This window comes from Hyposmocoma kahamanoa, unplaced genomic scaffold (genome assembly GCF_003589595.1).
Source record: "Hyposmocoma kahamanoa isolate Upper Pololo Valley unplaced genomic scaffold, ASM358959v1 63, whole genome shotgun sequence".
Taxonomy (NCBI): domain Eukaryota; kingdom Metazoa; phylum Arthropoda; class Insecta; order Lepidoptera; family Cosmopterigidae; genus Hyposmocoma; species Hyposmocoma kahamanoa.
Genome location: NW_020653851.1, coordinates 19087257 through 19105359, shown reverse-complemented (window position 1 = coordinate 19105359; position 18103 = coordinate 19087257). Strand labels below are relative to the sequence as shown.

At 35.4% G+C, this 18103-nt stretch overlaps 2 protein-coding genes across 4 annotated transcripts in view; both read right to left on the bottom strand.

Moving 5' to 3' along the window:
• The window catches only part of LOC113230028 (apolipoprotein D-like), a 30218-nt gene extending 19012 nt beyond the window's left edge, over positions 1-11206 (bottom strand). The window contains exon 1 of the mRNA XM_026463757.1: positions 11070-11206. The gene's annotated coding sequence lies outside the window, so the exon portion shown is untranslated. The remainder of the gene's footprint in view (positions 1-11069) is intronic.
• Positions 11207-13131: 1925 nt separating this feature from the next.
• LOC113230217 (apolipoprotein D-like) lies at positions 13132-17524 on the bottom strand. Of its 3 annotated transcripts, none has more exons than XM_026464036.1 (5): positions 17364-17524; positions 15309-15466; positions 14446-14630; positions 13937-14190; positions 13132-13655 (listed from the first exon to the last, which is right to left on the bottom strand). In XM_026464036.1, exons 1-5 carry the CDS (start codon positions 17442-17444, stop codon positions 13374-13376), a joined length of 960 nt encoding a protein of 319 aa, XP_026319821.1. In that variant the 5' UTR covers positions 17445-17524; the 3' UTR covers positions 13132-13373. The 3 variants fall into 3 exon arrangements, with proteins under 3 accessions (XP_026319821.1, XP_026319822.1, XP_026319823.1); XM_026464037.1 differs by having other exon boundaries at positions 13132-13640; XM_026464038.1 differs by having other exon boundaries at positions 13132-13637.
• Between the last annotated feature and the right edge of the window lie 579 nt (positions 17525-18103).

Sequence of the window (18103 nt, the reverse complement as noted above, 5' to 3'; positions counted from 1 at the left end):
GATTCGCTTTAACGAGGACTTCCATATGCGTTTCAGTTATTTTTTAGGAGACCGCGGCAATGGATACAGCAAAAGCCGATTAACAAAGTTTTGAGCACGTTTTTTTTTGTATAAAATTACTATTATTGTGGATATTTGTATCGATAGTTAAAAGATTCTTGAAGTTATAAATAAATCTATTTGCCAAGTTTTATTGACATCGGTTAACGGAAAGTGGGCGAAATCCAGATTAAAAGAACTGGATTCATCCCTAATTTGTGACCCTTGCAGGTGGAATATTTTCTTCAAATTTGAATGGGATTGCTACTAAAGTACTCCCTTTCGATTTGCCTTTTTATTGAATCGAATAGCTTGAAAAAATTGCATTGAAATAAATCGATACAAAAAATCGTTAGATCATACGCACTTATATCGATCTTCATAAACATCGAATCATAATGTGCATACTTGGTAGTCAGAATCTACATGACAGGATTGCAAGGTGGGTATCGTGTAGAGATGCCTCTATTTTGCCTAAAAAAGATTTGTGTAATGATTTCATGCAATTCCGTCGTACACTCAACGTGATATATCCTGTACATGCAGGCAACGTTACGGCGGTGTTCTAGGCGTGTCCAGCGTGGCTAAGTTCTTGTCTGCGATAATGTGGTGTTTACCATTGATACGATAAAAAGAAGGCTATTTCAAATTCAAATAACATTTGTCTTATCTTTTTGATACAGACTTAAACTATTCGTGATATCAGCAACATCTAATATTGAATTAGCATTTATTGACGTCCTTGTGACGCTTTTATTTGATTGAATATCATGATGTTTCTACTACCATGATATTCATATATTTTTAGTTTGTTATTATTATTGATACAACAATGAAGAAACTTTCATGAGTTTCCCACAGGTGGCGCTGACGGTAAAAAAGCGGTTTAGGCTGCCTTTCCACTAGAGATGTGCGAGGCGGTGAGAGGATGTGCAGCGGCGCGACTCTTTTGTGATATGCGCGGGCGGGGTACGGTGTGGTGGGGTCAGCTGTGGCGATGTGTCAGAGTGTCATACTTTCAGTAGATCCAGTTTCCTACACCGTTTTGTACACATTCCTCGCCCGCATCCCTCGCACACATTTCTCGTACACATCTCGCGCTATTTTGTATGTACAAATACTTAGCTCCGCTAACTCTTTTCCACATCTCTGGTGAAAAGGCAGCGTTTTTACTCCTGTACTATAAAAATTTCACAAACTATATAGCACTGGCTCTTTTTTAGTTCTGAACCAAAATTCTATTGTCTACGGTACTCGTCACTGAACTGAACAATGTCTACTATAATGAGTTTTAGAAAAAGAAAGTCGTATTTTTGCTAACTTTAAAAGTCTTCTTAAACGCGTCATTGTGTTCCTGAACAGAATAATGTTACTACAGTGATCTCTAATTTTTGCAACGTATTAGCGTTAAAAAAACATTGTTTTAAGGCTGATTCCACCATGCGCCGCCGGCCGGGTCAGTCATTCACTGATTCATATTATACCGTGCCGGGTCTGCAGGTAGAGCCTTACGATAACTCTGTTGTCGACCGATTCGATTAGATATCGTACGATTTCTTTTCATTATTATTCACAATAACCTTATCCAACGTTAAACTATCGTATTCGAAACCGAACCGAAATGGCGTCACATCCGTACGGTTACTTGTACTTCTCGACCGGCAAAGGCTACAAACGTTGTTCAGAACACAGTTATTGAATGAAACTTACCGAACGTCCCATTGTTTACAGAGCAAGAATGTAATATGGAAATCTTTTATTATTTTAAATAAAATTTGGATTTTGTTCAATTTTATTAATTTATTTTAATGCCATACTAATGCATTCATATATTTTAGGCCTTTAAAGTCTTAAAAGTGTATATAAAAGGATTTCATTTTTCTTTTTTTTTATAATATCAAGTGACGGGACGAACAAGTCGTGCGCCTAATGGTAAGCTACACGCCTGTCCATAACAGTTGCAGTGCCACTCAGAGCTTTAAATCGCAAAGATTTGAGGGGCACTGCCGCTGCGCCCGTCACCCTGAGACATAAGTTGACAAGTCTCATGTGCCTGTAATTTCACCAGCACCCTTACCCTTCAAAATCGGTACACAGTAATGCTGACATTACTGCTTGGCGGCAGAAATAAGTAAGGTGGCAGTACCTCCCTGGACGAACTCTTTCACAAGGAGCTCTACTGGTACTAACTACATATAATCTATATTCGCCGACCAACTCCGTACACGTTGTTGGATAACGATATCGTATCCGAATCCGAATCGAACGTTTTAACTCGAATGTTCTGAATAGCCCGGAAAACGCCCTTCGGTTCGAGATCGATATCCAATCGACCGATTCGGGTAAGATATCGAATAGTTCTGAATCGGGTTCCTGGGCGTGCGCCCAGGCGCGCGTGGCAGTGCGTGATTCACCGTGCTCTGACGGGTTCTCTTGAGCGATAAGGTTGTTTTATTAATGCAATTTTCACAACTTGTGTTGGCAGCTGTTGCAATAGCTCTTGATGACGAAGGATTGGAAACACAAATTGAAACTAGAAAAAGAAGATGGTATGTACATCCTGGATGGAGAAAATGAGAATACGAAGGAGAATTTGCCACGCTCTACAAAGATTTAATAGATGATGAGAGCATTTTGCGCTTGCGCTGTCCACTCCAACAACTTCAAGTTTGACTACCCTCCGGGTGCCCGGCGAATGCTTTCATATTACTATGTGTCGCGATCGGGCCGGGTTGGAACCGGGAAAAAATACTCGATGCCGTGCCCCGGCCGTGTCTCGCCCGTGGCACCACCGGAGCACGGCCTGGCCCCGGCACGGTGTAACATGAATCAAGACTTAAATAAATTTACTGTTTTTTTTCTCACTTTGAACGTGAACGAGATCGATTTTTACAGAGAGAACAACAACTTTAACATAAAGCGACGCAAATTTCTAAAAAAACTTAGGTCTTGCTCATAAACGTGAGCATTTGAGCGTTCGCAAAGACGTCTTTCAACTGTCAAGACAGAGGCGTAAAAGGATAAGACATTTCCTATGAGAGTCTGATGTAGAGTAATCAGCAAAAATCCCTACTGTAAGGAGGAGATGTCAAGAGTGTCCAGGCAAAAAAGTCAAGAAAATTCAACACACGTGTTTGAGTTATAATATGCAAAGTACATACATTTGTCCGGAACACACGATGTTGTACTGCAGCGAATGTGTAAACGGGTAGAATAAAAATAATTATTTAGCCGAAAAACATGTGCCATTGTTAATTTTAAATGAAGATTTCATTAATAAAATATTATATAATTTATGAAGATATTAAAATATTTTTTTTAATTTTTTTATTTTTTATTTATTTATTATTCAAAATTACAACGTATTACTTATTACAAAAAGTCGCCAAACTGCTGTGCAGTTTGTTGGCGACATGTGCACTCTTACTTAATAATACCTACTTTACTATATTTAACATTATGCAGTATTAATTGAACTACTAACTTATTATTTAGTTAAGATTTTGTTGTTATAAGATAACAAGTTGATAATATTTTAATTTTTTTCTTTATTCTTAAATGTCCTTACAAAAATTTAACTTTCTGTAAAGGTTTCAATAAATTTTCACTAAAAGTAGGAACTTTTATTTTTTATTTCAAAAATACCGGTTTCATTAAATAATGGAGCTTGTATATTGATTTTCTATATAATTTTTTTAAAAAGGATGTGTTTTAAATACCGAATTGGTTATCGGTGTAACAATATTTCACCATACTAACGCCGGGTTAAAATGTAGTATAAATGGAATGTAGATACGAACGTAATTAATTTGAATTATATAGAAATATTGTCTTGAAATATAGTAATTAGTAAACAAAGAATCAAAAGAAAACTAATTTTCGACACGTCGAACTTGTGCCGGTAAAATCCGGAAAAATGATAGTCTGGATCAAGATGACGGACTAAATGTAGAAAAAATTCCGAAAAAAATGTAAGACTTTAGATTAGTATTACAATAAATCAAAGTAATAATAACTACTAAATAGATTTTTTAAATTTTTTTATGGGCACTATTTGCATGTTTTATAATTTTGTTCATTTACGAGATCATGCTATTTTTTCTGCCGATTCTTCACTATTATTAGTTACTTATTCACAATTTTTAACCGTCTTCCGCATCTATTTTTAAAGTAAGATAATTATACAACATAGGGTACGTTCTCGTAGGTTTCTAATCTGCATAATCTTGTTTGGCATTGTAACGTAATATAAAACTTCCTATAAACAAGATCAACTGCCTCGCGATATTGATTATGAATTCAAGTTGTCTCATTCAATAAAATTTTGCTTAATTAGAATTACGAGTCGGAGCAATTAAGACGACATGAATTTTTAACAGTGTTGAACAAATGGTTTTTTTTAAACACTACAAGACAATAATTATTTCATAAATCACTGTTGGGTTTAATTAATTAAATAAAATGAAATCAACGCACATACTTATAGCCCCGCACAAGGGAAACCGCACACATAGACAACCACAAATTACAGCCACAGACACGAGAGAAATAAATATAGGCCATACAAATATTTCTCCCGGTTCAGGATTCGAACCGGGGGTCTCTGTTTGGCAGACCAGAATGGTCACCGTTTGGCCGCGGAGGCTGTAAACTAAGAAATATTAGTAATGTTCATTTTCACAATTTCACACGATAAAATTGCGTCAGACGGAAAAAAGTTTGTAATAGGATACATCGAACATAGAGAGACATCAACTCGTCCAGTCGAGATATGGTTTGTCACCTTTAGAGGTGGGATATTTTCATGAAATTTAAATGGGATCAATACTGAGGTACCCTCTTTTCATCAAAAAAAAGAATCATCTAAATCGGTACACAAATGCCATAATATAAAATTTCGCTTAATCGCGTAACATAAAAAAAATAGTCGAATTGAGAACCTCCTCCTTATTTGAAGTCGGTTAAAAATAAACTGAAAATCAACGAAATAATGGCGCAACGCCTTTTCTCCAATAACTCGTGACGTGGACGTTATTAATGAATTACATTAGGAAATTATATTATTCCGGATTTATTTTCCGGATTTAAATCGCGTATATTTGTTTTTTATTTTTCATTTATTTTTTATTTTTATAATTACATCAGTTGATCATTGAATTAAATACGAGTAGGTCAGTTGATAAATTTTAACATCGATTCTCGATATTACTGACCGTTTCCCATCATTGACTCATGAAATTTGGCATATATCATCCTAATAGAATAGAATAGAATAGAATTATTTATTTCGGATCATGATCCAAACAAAATTTTACGATTATAGAAAATATTGTAATAAAAAAATATAATGATGTTCTTCCACGCAACGCTGCAGCGGAAGATTGCATATAGCAGACCTGGCGTCTATAGTATCGTTTCGTTGTAGTATTTAGAAGTTATTTATAAAATACCGCTATAAATGCTATTTACGCATTAGAATTCTAAATTCAAACCTTAAAACAATGGTCAAATCTATTTTCTGTAGTCAAAACTACAAATTTTTTATTTGACTTTTAGATTTTAACCCGAATACAAACAGTTAATTTCTCATATTACTTTTAAATGAATTGTCACAAACAAAAAACATTACAATTCTTAAAGACTTCAATCTAACTAAGTATATGAATTTTATTTATTGTTTACAAAACAAGGAACATATTTAGTATGGAATTACATAATGTTACATCGGTCATGGACAATTACATCATAAAATAGCAGTATAGCATAATATATGGAGGCAAACAGAAATATTATAATTTTCGAATTAAATATTATACATAATTAGACAAACGTTGTAGAAGCCAACAATGTTGACCTTTAAGTTGAGCGAATTTAGTATTGATAATAAATGAAAGGTTGTCAGTTTTTTAACTCATTGTTCTTTCTAGTGCTTGTGATCACCACTGGAAAGTAGAAATGTTTTAATTTTTGCAATTCTTTAGGTTATTTATATAGAAGACAAACAAGTGTCATGTGTTTTGTACTTCCATGTTTGTGTACCATTTGTGAATGTGCGGTGAACAATTTGGTAACAGTAATTTTGGTTTTTGATCTATAGTTGTAACCAGAGACGTTTTAGTACAAAAAAAATCAAGGAAGACAACAAGGTTCTTTCCTTTGTTTTATCGACATCGAAAAAGCGTTTGACTGTGGAATTCTTGATCGCCTCCTTGTAATTTATAGCTATATTATAACAAGGTTATTTGTCATTATGATATTACAACAAGGATATACTCGTATATCTCAATTTGTATTGGGCAACAGTTCGATTTAATTCGATTTAACGGAGAGATTAAGATCAAAAGGGGAGTACAGCAAGGCGGTATTCTGTCTCCTACCTTGTTTGATTTGTACCTGGAAAAAATCATGGCAGAAGTTGTAAAAGGCAGACCGTAAGTTACAATTCATAGTGTGTCATAAACAACTTGAGATATGCCGACGACATAGTGTTCGTAGCGTCCACATACTGAAGCAGAATAATAGTCAAATGTGAACCTAGTAATAATTATAACTTTATATAAAAAATAAACCTCAAAAATTCGTGGAATTATACATATCTATCATCGAAATATATATATATATTTCTATATATCTATCTATAAAAAATAATCATCGAAATCGGTTCACAAAGTTATCGCGTAAAATAATAAATAATAATAAAATAATAATAATAGGAAATGAAACTATTTTTCCGGATTTAAATCGCGTATATTTGTTTTTTGAAACAAACCGACGTTTCGGGCCCTTTACAGGTCCCATGGTCACGGTTGACCGTGACCATGTGTAAATTTTTTTAGCAGCGATGCAAACGCGATGCTGTAGCAATGCAGTCGCTAATCGTCTACCTTTACACACGCGCGCGATTTTAAGCAGCGATTCGAACGCGATGCAAGCGCGCAACTGCATCGATACAAACGCGCGATTGCATCGCTACACTTGGGATCTATAGGCGATTGCACCGATGCAATATCGCGTTTGTATCGATGCAATCGCGCGATTGTATCGATGCAGTCGCGCGTTTGCATAGGTGCAATCGCAAGTGTAGCTATTCAATCGCGCGTTTTACAAACACGCGTTTGCATCGCTGCTAAAAGTCACCGTGTGTAACCACTCTAATAGTCGTCACAATTTAAGAGGCCCAATTTGGGTTTTTAGAAAGATACATTAATTTTATTGAAGCTTTATATACATATAACATGATAGAACAAATATTAAAAGTATTATTTTCGCACGAATTTCAAAATAAAATGCGTTTTTGAGTTAGTCCGAAATGTCTTATAACAGTTACGTCATCAGTCTTTTTCTTTAAATAATAGTGTTGTAACCAATTAATCGCCGAATTTCACCGCGTCAATTTCATTTCACTTAAAAAATTTTGAAGTTTTGATTTTGGTTTTGACCGATGTTGACATTGATAATATGATTGAAAAACAAATATTATATATGCAGTTGATACCAGCTCAAATGATGATTTTGGCTCATGTTTCGATGAAAGTGAATATAAATTAAATCTATGAAGTGTTTTTATTTTGTTTTTCTTCAGAACTTCAGAAGTCGGTTAATGTAACTACACAACAACTACAAGTTGTCATTGTGATCATTAATATTTACTTATAACTGATAATAAACTCTCTAAGTAGTGCTTAAATAAATGTAAATTGTTCTGTCTAGAATTGAAAACCAATGACCCGAAAAATAATCTAAACGATCACAGACACATAAATTTTCGAATCGACTTCTCGTGAGAATCGTCTAATATGGTTACCGATATCTTTAGTCCACATCTCTATTAACGTCGCGATGACAAGTGTCAAATGGTGCCTATTATTTTGTGGAATAACTATAACCATAAGGCGTTCGGCGGGATGACTAACGGTTTTGAGATTGCCGCTAATCTCTGTAATCTGCCTGGCCGCGTAATAGCAGAAAGTCAATTGGCGTCGCGATAATAGCTGAGCTCTTCACACGCGAGACAAAAAGCAATTTACTGAATCAGTTCAATTGACCAAAAACTTTCTCTAGTTGAGGCACGCTAAGAAGAAGCAACACTCTTTAATTTTTGATGACCCATAGGAAGCTGTGCAAGTTTCTTTACAAATATGTATAGAAACTTGCACAGCACGCTATGGGTGCCCGCTGTCGCTTATGACCAATGATCGGAACAAATACCATTTACCTAAACATCGAGAAACAGAGACAGTAAGTGGACACTACCTTACGACAACATTTTTATGTCCCGTATATTTTCGGGTTTCGGGAAATCATTTAAGTACATGTAAGTCGAGTCAGAAAGTAAAACGTATACCTAGAGATACATGACGAATCAACAGTATGTTTGAAATACATATCTTAATAATCTAATTGCATATATTGAATACGTATTTTTTGTCGTAATTTTCTTAAATGTTTCGAAAAATTGGTGGTTGCAACAACTCGTCGCAAAGTTTAGGTAAATATAGTCTTCCTATCTATTCCAAATAAAGTCATTTTTTAGCGTACTTAAGTGATTTACCAAATTCCGAAAAAATCCGGGACACATAAACATTGTCGGAAGGTAGTCTCCACTTTCTGTCTCTGTTCCTCAAAGTTTAGCTATTCCGATCACAGCTTATGACTTTCAACTCTGTAAACTCGCGGTAATGGTAATTGGTGAGTTTTATTTACTGTACCGGAAGGAAATGTATTTATTCGAATATAAAACACTGCATCTTGTTTTTAGCAAATGATTAGTTGTCTCTAAATTGTCTCATGAGTTATTTTATTTATTTGTTAAATTACCTAAAATTTCCAACTAAGAGTAAACTTTTTGTATTTAGAGCCACAATATATTGTTATTGTTAAATATATAAATCTGACTCCTTTGTAAGGGTGCGTTCCCACTATGTCGTCACGTTTTATTATCGTTAAATGACTGTCGTGTCTTGTTCCCATATCACGACTATCTGTCGTGGACGATTTTTTATCGTTGAACGACGGTCGTGACTAGCTGTTCCCACTAGATCGTGACGACAGTTTATCGTTTCACGACAGGCTCCTAGCCCATCTCTGGATACGACCCAACGCTACTGCAAAGCGAGCAGAGGGCGCAGGGTACGAGAGGGGAGGGCAGGGAGCAGAATACGTGCGGACAGCGATAAATAAAATGTGACGACAATAGGAGCCACGACAATCTGTCGTCACGTTTTTATCGTGACTTTTTTTATCGTCTGACGACTGTCGTTCTAGCTGTTCCCACTGTGACGACAGTTTGTTGTTGATAAAAAATCGTGAACGACAGGTAATCGTGTCGTGCTATATGTGAACAAGTTCATTTAAATATACAAGTCACGACAATGTAAACTGCACGACCATCTGTCGTCACGACACGACGAATTGAACAGTGCAATCATAATACATTTACGGAATCGAACTGTAAAATATCGATTACAGAATTTGAATGTTACTTATCTCGTCAGATAGTAATGAAAGTATGCAAATAAGATTGTTATAGGCTTATATAAATAACCTTGTCTATATATTTTGTTACACTTTTCAATTTAGAATAGTAAAAAAAGCAAGTGGGTAAAAAGAACGTTCGCAATTTCTCGATCGAAATGTATGGAACGACAGTTTAAGAAAAATATAAATTCAGAGGTCTTTGAATTACATATTGCTACGCTTCATTTGCTAAACTTACTCTTAAAATAATCCAGTAGGTTTGCTGGTGAAATTACAGGCACATGGGACTTGTCAACTTATTTTACTATTATTTCCTTTATGGCGGCTTATAGGTTTATGTCAGTTTTACAAGAATATTATAAAAATTATGGCGATCATTGCCAGTGTCAGCGTTGTTTTTACTCCTTTGAATTGGAAAAGTCGACTTATGTTACCGGCTGTGCCCCTTAGAGCTTTGCGATTTAAAGCTCTGAGTGGCACTGTAACTGCTATGGATAGGCGTGTCGCTTACCACCAGGCGCACGACTTGCTCGTCTCGTCACGTGGTGTTATAAACAAAATTAAGATTTGTAAAAGTACGCGTCATCTTAGAATCGTGAATTAAAATCGTTATTAAATTCGTGCTCCTGTACTTCACGAATTAATTTCGAGATCAGTGGGCCAATTGTCAAAATACGAAAGAAAGCGATAATGCAGTTATTAATCATTAGAACATTCACTATAATAGTTATGCATTTCTGCAAAATTTTATCGCCTTTCACTGTCTATTGACAATAACTACATGACTGTTTAAAATTATACAAAAAATGGCAACACAGCAAGCGTTATTTTACTAATACGTCCATGCATTTTAAAATGTCTTGGAAAAAAAGCGTACCTATATTTCTTATAAAATTGTGAATAGAATAATATCAAGTAGCCGAAAATTATAACGACCACAACGAAATTTGTGGTATTATACTACATTGCAGCCACTATCGGGGAATATAGTCTAGATTCCATTTAAAAATTGAAATTTAACGGTTAGTCAAACGGTTTATTTATTTATTTATTTCAACTTAAACCGCTTTACCCACTAAACAGTACAAGTGGCGAACTTAATGCCATTAGGCATTCTCTACTAGTCAACTGAAGAGCTCGAGTTCAGAATAATTTACAGGGATACACAATTTGACAATTAAAAACATATAAGATAAAAGTTTATAATTATAATATATATTTTACTATACTGTGGGCGCTGGACGAGGGGGTCCCAAGTTTGATACCCGATAGGACCAAATTTTAAAATTATCTTTTCTAAATTGGTTCTGATCTGAGTGTTCTGAGAAGTGCCCCAGAGTGAACTCCATTGCTCTGATACTCATATAGGGAATTTTCTAATTCGAGATCAGGCAATTGTTGTTGTTGTCCGGTTGTTGTTGTTGTTGTTGTGTTAAAAAAAATGTTAAACCCTTAACTGAAGTTACTTTTTTATATAGTTAAATATAACAACAAAAAATGACAAAATCGTGCTAAACTCAATCGAACAAAAGTGAATAAAATAATAACCTTACCTTTACTAATTCAATGTCCTATGTATCTTCTTAAAGTTTGTGTAAACAATAATCAACCTTCAACTTTTCTGATGGCGAACAACACTGGACCGTTTCGTTTACTGGACTAACATCGACTGCTTTAGTACGGTAACTTGCGTGTGGGACTGTTTTAGTGCCACAAACTTTATATTGCCGGTGGATATGTACGGAATCTTACTGAACCAGTGTAAGCAGATCCTTTGTAGAATTATTTATACCTTGATACCTTCAATGGGTAGTAAACGAATAAGAATTATTTAACATGAATATTAATTTAAACTATTTCTTTATTTTTAAACATTTTGTTTACATTATTTTTAATAGTTTTCGTAGTTACGCCAGGATTCTTGTAACGATTTTTATTAAGCAAACTTGATCGTCTGACGGCAGCGCTTGCATGATCTGTAAAGAAATATTAGCAGAAGCATAGCAAGTTTATATCAAAGCTATGATTACATTGGTGTTTTTCCTAAAGTTAGTCGTACCTAGTGGTGACTTTAATTTTTGCTTTTAAAGTGTTATTTCAAGGAATTTATGGTTTTTGTTTTAAAGAAATGGCACGTCAGAGTCCCTGTTGTGTTGGAGTATTCATTATTTGTTATTTATGTTATAAATAAATTTAATTTTGCATTTGGTATACGTACCTAGTAATATTTTAAGTATTAGGTACATATTTTTTAGGTAGGTAACAAATTCTATTTTCTTTTTATGTTGACAATAATTAGATATTGTATTTTAAATTTCTTAATATATTGTATATGACCTTTTATCGACAATTTCTAATTAATCTATGTTATTTTGGAAATTGTAGTATCATTTTATTATTTACTTTATTATTATTCACTAGCGCGCCATCCTTACGTACGTTATTGAACTTATTCGCCTGCCATTTCGCATGTGTTGTTTTGTCAGCACAGCAGCACCACGATGCGACGGCAGTCTTCGGTTCTATTAAAAATCAATAGAGGGCGCTCGTAGAGCTATATATATTTTCATGTATTTAAGTATTAATGGATTTATAATGTTAAAAAAGGTAACAAAAAATTCACAAAATAGTTATTAAAGCGTATGAAATAAAAAATTGTGTAGATTATTGTGACCTAATTACAATAGGATTTGAAACCACGACTATTGTGTTGTTAGTGTTCTTATATTTTATCACTACTTTCGACTGGGAGCGTGGCGTCTCCTGTAATCCGGCTTCTCGGAGGTCGGGACCGGAGGATGGTTTGAGGTTGGGAGTTCTGGTGCTGAGTGGCCCATGTTGACTGGACGTCCACACTAAGCCCGGTATTAATATGGACTCCCCGGAGGAGTCTGGGGAGTGCAGGTTCACTAAGGAGGGGCGAACCGGGCCAGGGGGGAAACCCAGCAGCCAAAAGTCCCCGTATCGGGCAGTAGTGGGATAGCGGCCGGGAGTGGGTGCTCAGTAACAGCCCGACCAATACAATCAGACCCGTTCCTTTTGCCGTTATTTTGTTGTACGCAGAATTAAAATTTATCAGCGTGCACGCCTATCAAATATTTCGGTGGCGAATGAAACTATTAGTAATGCGGTTTTCTATAGTAGTTTTCTTTTATTGCAGTAATTTCTAGGATATATAATACAAAAATTATACATAATAGAAAGAGTTCCTTCAGGGAAATACTGCCATTGTACTATTTCTGCCTCAAAGCAGTAATGTGAGCATTACTCCGTTTCCCTTTTACAGGGTAACAGTGTTTGGGACTTATCAAGTTTTTATGTTTTAGGGTGCAGTGCCCCTCCGAATTTTGCGACAAGTGGTTCTGCAACTGCCATGGGTAGGCGTGCTTACCCTTCACTTAATAATAATAAAAAAGCACCAGTACTTACTATAATATAATCATAAAAAAATGTACATATTTTGAAGGAGGTAAGGTAAACATGCAATGATGTAACAAATAAAAATGTTGTTATATTCCATTTATTTCAGCGTTCACATTAAAAACTTCTTAATACAATTTTAATGACTATCGAGTAAAACGAGCTGATTGCGTTAGAGGCATCAGGTTTCGATTCGAGTTACTTATTTGGTACAATAGCCCCAAGAAAGCCTCACAGTCATTCACTCATCTACACACTAAGTTCATTCTGAACTAAATTCGTTTGAGGAATTATTAATGCACAAAACATTCTTTACACGACTTTAGTATATTATATTTCCTGACTTACAAGAAATATTGACAATAAAGTATTTTGAAGTAAGTCAAGAGATGTTTTACTTCAAGGTCGTGTTATGTGTAGTTAATATGCATTTTCCCTTATTGAGGTTTCTCTAATTCTGCCTTCTCTTTTGATTCTCCCGATTCCATTAATTGAGGCATTATCAACTCCTCTTTTTTCTCATCTTTCAGTGGTTCCTCATAAGCTGGCTTCTCCAATGGCTTATCGATTTTCTCTTCTTTCTTTTCAAAAGATTCCGACATGATAAGTTCGGGGACTTGCAGAGGCTTGCTAGATTCTTCTGGGACGGGTACAGCTGATCGTTCTTCTGGAACTTCAGGTTTGACTTCAGGGTCTACTCTCTTCTGTGGGCAAATTTGCTAAAATTAAGCCAAAAAATTGTTTTGCTTTATATAACCTTTGAAGAGTTGTGATAAAAACTTAAAATTCGAAATAATATTAGGTAATATTATTTTATTTCTACGACAACACAAAAATATACCAATTATATAGTCGCAAAGGCACAATAAAATGGTTATCTGAAATGACTCCAATTCTGTTCAACAGTTTTTAATAAATTTAGTCCCAACATCTTACTATTAGGTACCGGTATAACTTAGGTAAGTTGGTAGTTAACGTTATAATTGTTTATTTTCCGTACCTCAATAGGTGGATCAACGACTTTGTCAACGACAACATTAGGTACGACACCAACACTCTTCTCCTGCACGTCCACATTGGCCCGCTTGTACTCAATCTCTTCCTTAGCAGCTGGATCTGGCAGGATCGTGCAGTCAGCCTGATTGGTCTTTACAAAGAATGTCCTAGAGATCTTGAATCTGTCTAGAACTCCGTACGCGGCTTGCATGACTGCAATTGGGGCTAGTCTTTCACGTGTTAGCACCCAGGCGTTTTCTGTGAGGGGAAAATAAAGAATGTAATTAGCCATTTAATTTGTGTATTTTCGACTGTATTTTCAAGAATAAGAACAGCGGATAAAATTGTGAGTATATATTATTATGAATATATAGTCAAAATGGAAGTAAAAATTCGCATGGTCTGTGGTAGTCAACAACTCAGAGTGGGGTCAGTGTCACACACAATTTAGTGTTTTTGGGAAATTTCGAGTACAGATATCATAAATAGTAATACTATAAACCATTAACTTACGAGTATGAACAGGTCCAATGCCACTGCAAGACCATAGGACGGCGTAGTTGTCGTAATCAGTGCCCAATACTACGTATTCGGTATCGTACGGGATTGGCAGAGCTGAATACTTGACGATCATGCGACCTTCTCCTTCGGGTCCGATCATGGAGAGAGCACCGTCCATCACTCGTTTTAAGCCCGTCCTGGAAAAAATATGATTAGGATAGGGCTGAATTGGTCTGGAAATAACTTGAATTGAAACCTATTTAATATTTAGTTAAAATAATGTACCAGTGTGATATATCTATCGCTGCTTTTCAATAGTAGTTCCATGAAAAATTGATTCTATTTTGACTTATTACTGAGATTTATTCAGAAAATGCTATATTTTACTGAATTTTTTTCTTGGTTAGAATAAATACTTTAACTGAAGCCATCGATATGTATTAAACTATGAGTATTTTATTGTTGTAGTTTATTGATTATGAGAGTGTTATATAACGTGTGACAAAGTCTTTATAAACCAGTTCCCCCATTTTTAACCGACTTCAAAGAAAGGAGGATCTTCTCAATTCGACCATGTGCTACCTCGTGTATCGGTTCAAATTATTCGCTTTGACATGGACTTACCTAACTGTTTTAGTTATAGTCGGCTTTTTTTTACAAAAAAGTTATAATTATTATATGTTTATAACTTTTTGAGAATAATAGTAAACTTGACCTCAATAAAAGCGAATTTAAATCGGAATTGGATATTATTTAGCGGCAATACAGCGATTTAACAAATTACTTATGCTATGAAAACAAATCGTTTTAAAAATCATAAGATTTCTTGAGTTTTTATGTCGTTTTCATACATAATGCGTACTTCTTATACTTACAATGAATTGGTTATCTCGTTGGATACTAGGATTCTACCCTCGGGTGTAGCTTCGTATTTGGTGGTGACACACCGGCTGACAAGTTCGCTGACCGTGAAGTAGCGCTCAGCTTCATACCATGTGCCCAGGAAACCTTTCATGTTGAACGATGCCATGGGCTGTAGGGATTTTTACCTGGTTAGAACCTTCAGTTATAGTGGTATTAGCTATTTATATGGTTAGGTAGCGTTCTTAACCTAAATGATTTACGTTAATTATAATAACGCACACACTCATAGCCCCGCACTAGGGAAACCCTGTGTCGCGGGTGTTATGAATACACACATGGACAACCACAAATTACATACAAGCTTACGACAGAAATAAATGTAGGCCATATAAATATTACTCCGGCCCGGGAATTGAATCCGGGACCTTGTGTGGCAGACCAGTATGGTAACCGTTCCGCCACAGAGGTACTTAAATTAGCTGGATATCTTGTTCATTAACAGTACAAAATGAAGAAAGAATGTAGTTTAAAGCAGGTATCACTCTTACGATAGTATAACGTCGTCAGAGTGAATACCACGTCTGTGATTTCTATGTAATTTTTCAAGACGCATATAAAATAAATGTGTTGTAAAATGTGTAAACGCAATAATGTTTGAAGTTAGCATTTTAATTAGTTAAATTATACCTCTTTCAGATACTATATTACTTTAGTAATATATTCCCGGACACGTAATTCGAACCACGTAGCGTTTTCAATATTAAATGCCCTTAGCTTAAACAATGCTTGATTGATCAAGAACTATTTCCTTAAGTCCTTATTGAAAATTTGAACTTAAAAAAACCTAACCTAGAAAACTTTTTCTTCGATGATAACTATATTTTTATACTTTAGCCCTTTAAGGATAAAAATGCAAGGTGGCTCGAATTATGTGTCCGTGAGTGTATATTTGGACAAGGAGTTTATAAGTTTTTCGTCAACAAAAATCAGTAAAAACGAACTTTGTGACAACGCGTTTGCGGGGTTTTCTCTCTAAGGCTTCGATACGTCAACCCGTTCATAAAATTAAACATCAGAATATGATAGCACGTTGACTCCCAGGAACCCCGTTTTGCTATAATATGGATCTCAAAAAACCAACTAACTAATTAATAAAAATAAAAATGCTTTCATTTCCTTTGTAAAAAAATGAACTCTGAAATAAGGCGAGCGTCCCTGCCGCTCGGCCCAAGCAAAATGAACCGTATTAATACGGGAAAAATTTGAATTCCGGCTGAGCTAGTATCGACTATTTAGTACTATCCATGACGGGAATAAAATAGACTTCCTAAATTAAAACTTTATTACCTAACCTCAAGATATGTTTTATTAAATTAAAAATCCAAGATGGCATCTAAAGAAACGATCCAATAATTTAGCAACGTGCAGAAAACGAAAGTGGCTTGGATGCCATGGCATGGCACTGACCCAACCGGTCTGTTGTCTGTGGTCAGTGATCCTGCGCATTATATAAGTTGAACAACGCTGCGTAATGAACCGGGGTCAAGGATGATCGTCTTGTGAAGATGGGTCCTCTACAGACATGCTTGTAGTTATTAATAACTGTTTCTGAGTTCGTTTACTCAGATATCGTTTTTAAGAAAGATTTGTGACCATCCTAAATTAATACTTCTAATCCAGACGGGTGACTCAAACATGTTTAACCGTTTGTTATATAATCAAACTTAAACGGCTTAACAAATTTAGAAATTATGTATCATACCAGCTATAATTAGCACACAGGGTGTTGATTGACGTTAATGACCAACGGGTAGAAGCTCCTGTGGTATTATCTATATGATTATGCGAAAAGAATATAATGTAAACCAAATTGTGAATGACAGAAAGCTCTACATTATTATCGACATAAACGCTAATGAGATTTCACTATCAATATGTAATTAATTTAGTAAATGGGTTTCTTTTAAAACGATTTCGAAAAGTCGATTACAACGTAAAAAGAGAATACCAAGAACGCTACCAAATTTAAAAAAAAGATTTTTTTTAATTTTTAAGCCTACACTTACCTGATAATCAGGGCACCAGCCCAGTGAAGGAATTTGGGCCTGCGCCGTTACGAGAAAAGCGAACACAAACAGCCTCCACATGTTGAGAGTGACTAGAAGACCAGGAGAGGGCAGAAGACGACTCGGGAATGGAGTCCGGGCCGTCGGGAGCCGCTTTTAAACCCTCGCAACCCTTCTACAAACCGGTCTGGAGCTTCTAATGGAGCGCCTTATCTATGAAGGGAGTCATATGTAGTGTGGTTTCATACTCAGGAATCTTACCTATATTGAAACATTTGTTTTATGACTGTGTAATAAGGATTTGTATAGTTGAGGAATTCCAAATTATGATGAATTTATACAGCAAAATAAATGTCGTGAGTATTTTACACAGTACAATAGTGTGTAAGGGGTACAAGTTTTTTTTTTAATTAATAAAGTCAAATTACAATTATTTTGTCATCGTACTTGCTAACAAAGGTTTTGTTAAAAAATGTTTTAATTTATGTTATTTTTTATTAAAAGCCAGAGTTTTTTATAACATCAAGTGACGGGACGACCAAGTCGTGCGCTTGATGGTAAGCTACACGCCTGTCCATAACAGTTACAGTGCCACTCAGAGCTTTAAGTTGCAAAGATCTGAGGGGCGCTACAACTGCGCCCGTCACCCTGAGACATAAGTTGACAAGTCCCATGTGCCTGTAATTTCACCAACACCCTTACACTTCAAAACTGGAACACAGTAATGCTGACTGAATGCT

What these genes read in the sequence shown, in the direction of transcription:
- LOC113230217 (XM_026464036.1), bottom strand. Translation starts at nt 17,444, where the DNA reads ATGTGGAGGCTGTTTGTGTTCGCTTTTCTCGTAACGGCGCAGGCCCAA. An exon ending in AACGAGATAACCAATTCATT is followed by an intron (nt 14,631 to 15,308) that starts GTAAGTATAAGA and finishes TATTTTTTCCAG; the next exon opens with GACGGGCTTAAAACGAGTGA. An exon ending in TCGTTGATCCACCTATTGAG is followed by an intron (nt 13,656 to 13,936) that starts GTACGGAAAATA and finishes GCTTAATTTTAG; the next exon opens with CAAATTTGCCCACAGAAGAG.